This window comes from Aplysia californica, unplaced genomic scaffold (genome assembly GCF_000002075.1).
Source record: "Aplysia californica isolate F4 #8 unplaced genomic scaffold, AplCal3.0 scaffold00045, whole genome shotgun sequence".
Taxonomy (NCBI): domain Eukaryota; kingdom Metazoa; phylum Mollusca; class Gastropoda; order Aplysiida; family Aplysiidae; genus Aplysia; species Aplysia californica.
In genome coordinates, this window is record NW_004797315.1 from 695,536 (window position 1) to 696,188 (window position 653).

General features: G+C 45.8%; 1 protein-coding gene across 1 annotated transcript in view; it reads right to left on the reverse strand.

The window, feature by feature from the left end:
* Positions 1-653, reverse strand: part of LOC101854931 (glutaminyl-peptide cyclotransferase-like) — a 9,087-nt gene continuing 8,434 nt past the window's right edge. Inside the window, exon 5 of the mRNA XM_013079220.1 lies at positions 1-313. Within this exon, the coding sequence (XP_012934674.1) occupies positions 129-313 (185 nt within the window). The 3' untranslated portion in view covers positions 1-128. The remainder of the gene's footprint in view (positions 314-653) is intronic.

Below are 653 nucleotides of genomic sequence, written 5' to 3' on the forward strand. Positions count from 1 at the left end.
TTTGAACTCAGGAGACGACTCCTTAGATTTAGAGTACAATTTTATTTTCATTCTCGGCATACTCCCACGTTGCATCCAACCTTTCACCTCATTTCTCTCTACTCCTACCCGCTCGTCCTCTCCGCCAGTTACCCTAACCCTGAATTGGAGATCTGTTGAATCTTGTTGAAAACGGCGATGTGAAGGGTGAAGATGCGAAGAATCCTGCCCATGTCATCCATGACGTTGTCGTCCATAGACTCCGGGCTGTCGTTGAGAGTGTGCCAAGTTGGCGGGAACGGGGAGGTTATCAGGTGCACGATTCTCGACAAGCCTGCGGGGAAAAAAGAGAAAGAATAAAAAGAAAGACTGTTGGAGACAGTTAAGCCTCAGTTCGTCGATCTGGTTTTGAGCAGGCGCCCCCCCCCTCCCTATTTTTTTTGGTCAATTGTCACTTAAGAGATCACAATGCAGCAGTACCGATAAGACGAAGTTTAAATTCACCGAAAGAAATATTTTGAGACCATACAATAATTTAATGCGCAGAGAACACAAACACACAGACACATGCACACACATACACACTCACACACACACACACACACACACACACACACACACACACACACACACACATATTCACTCAACTTACAGCTACCAGTGGAAGTGGTAAG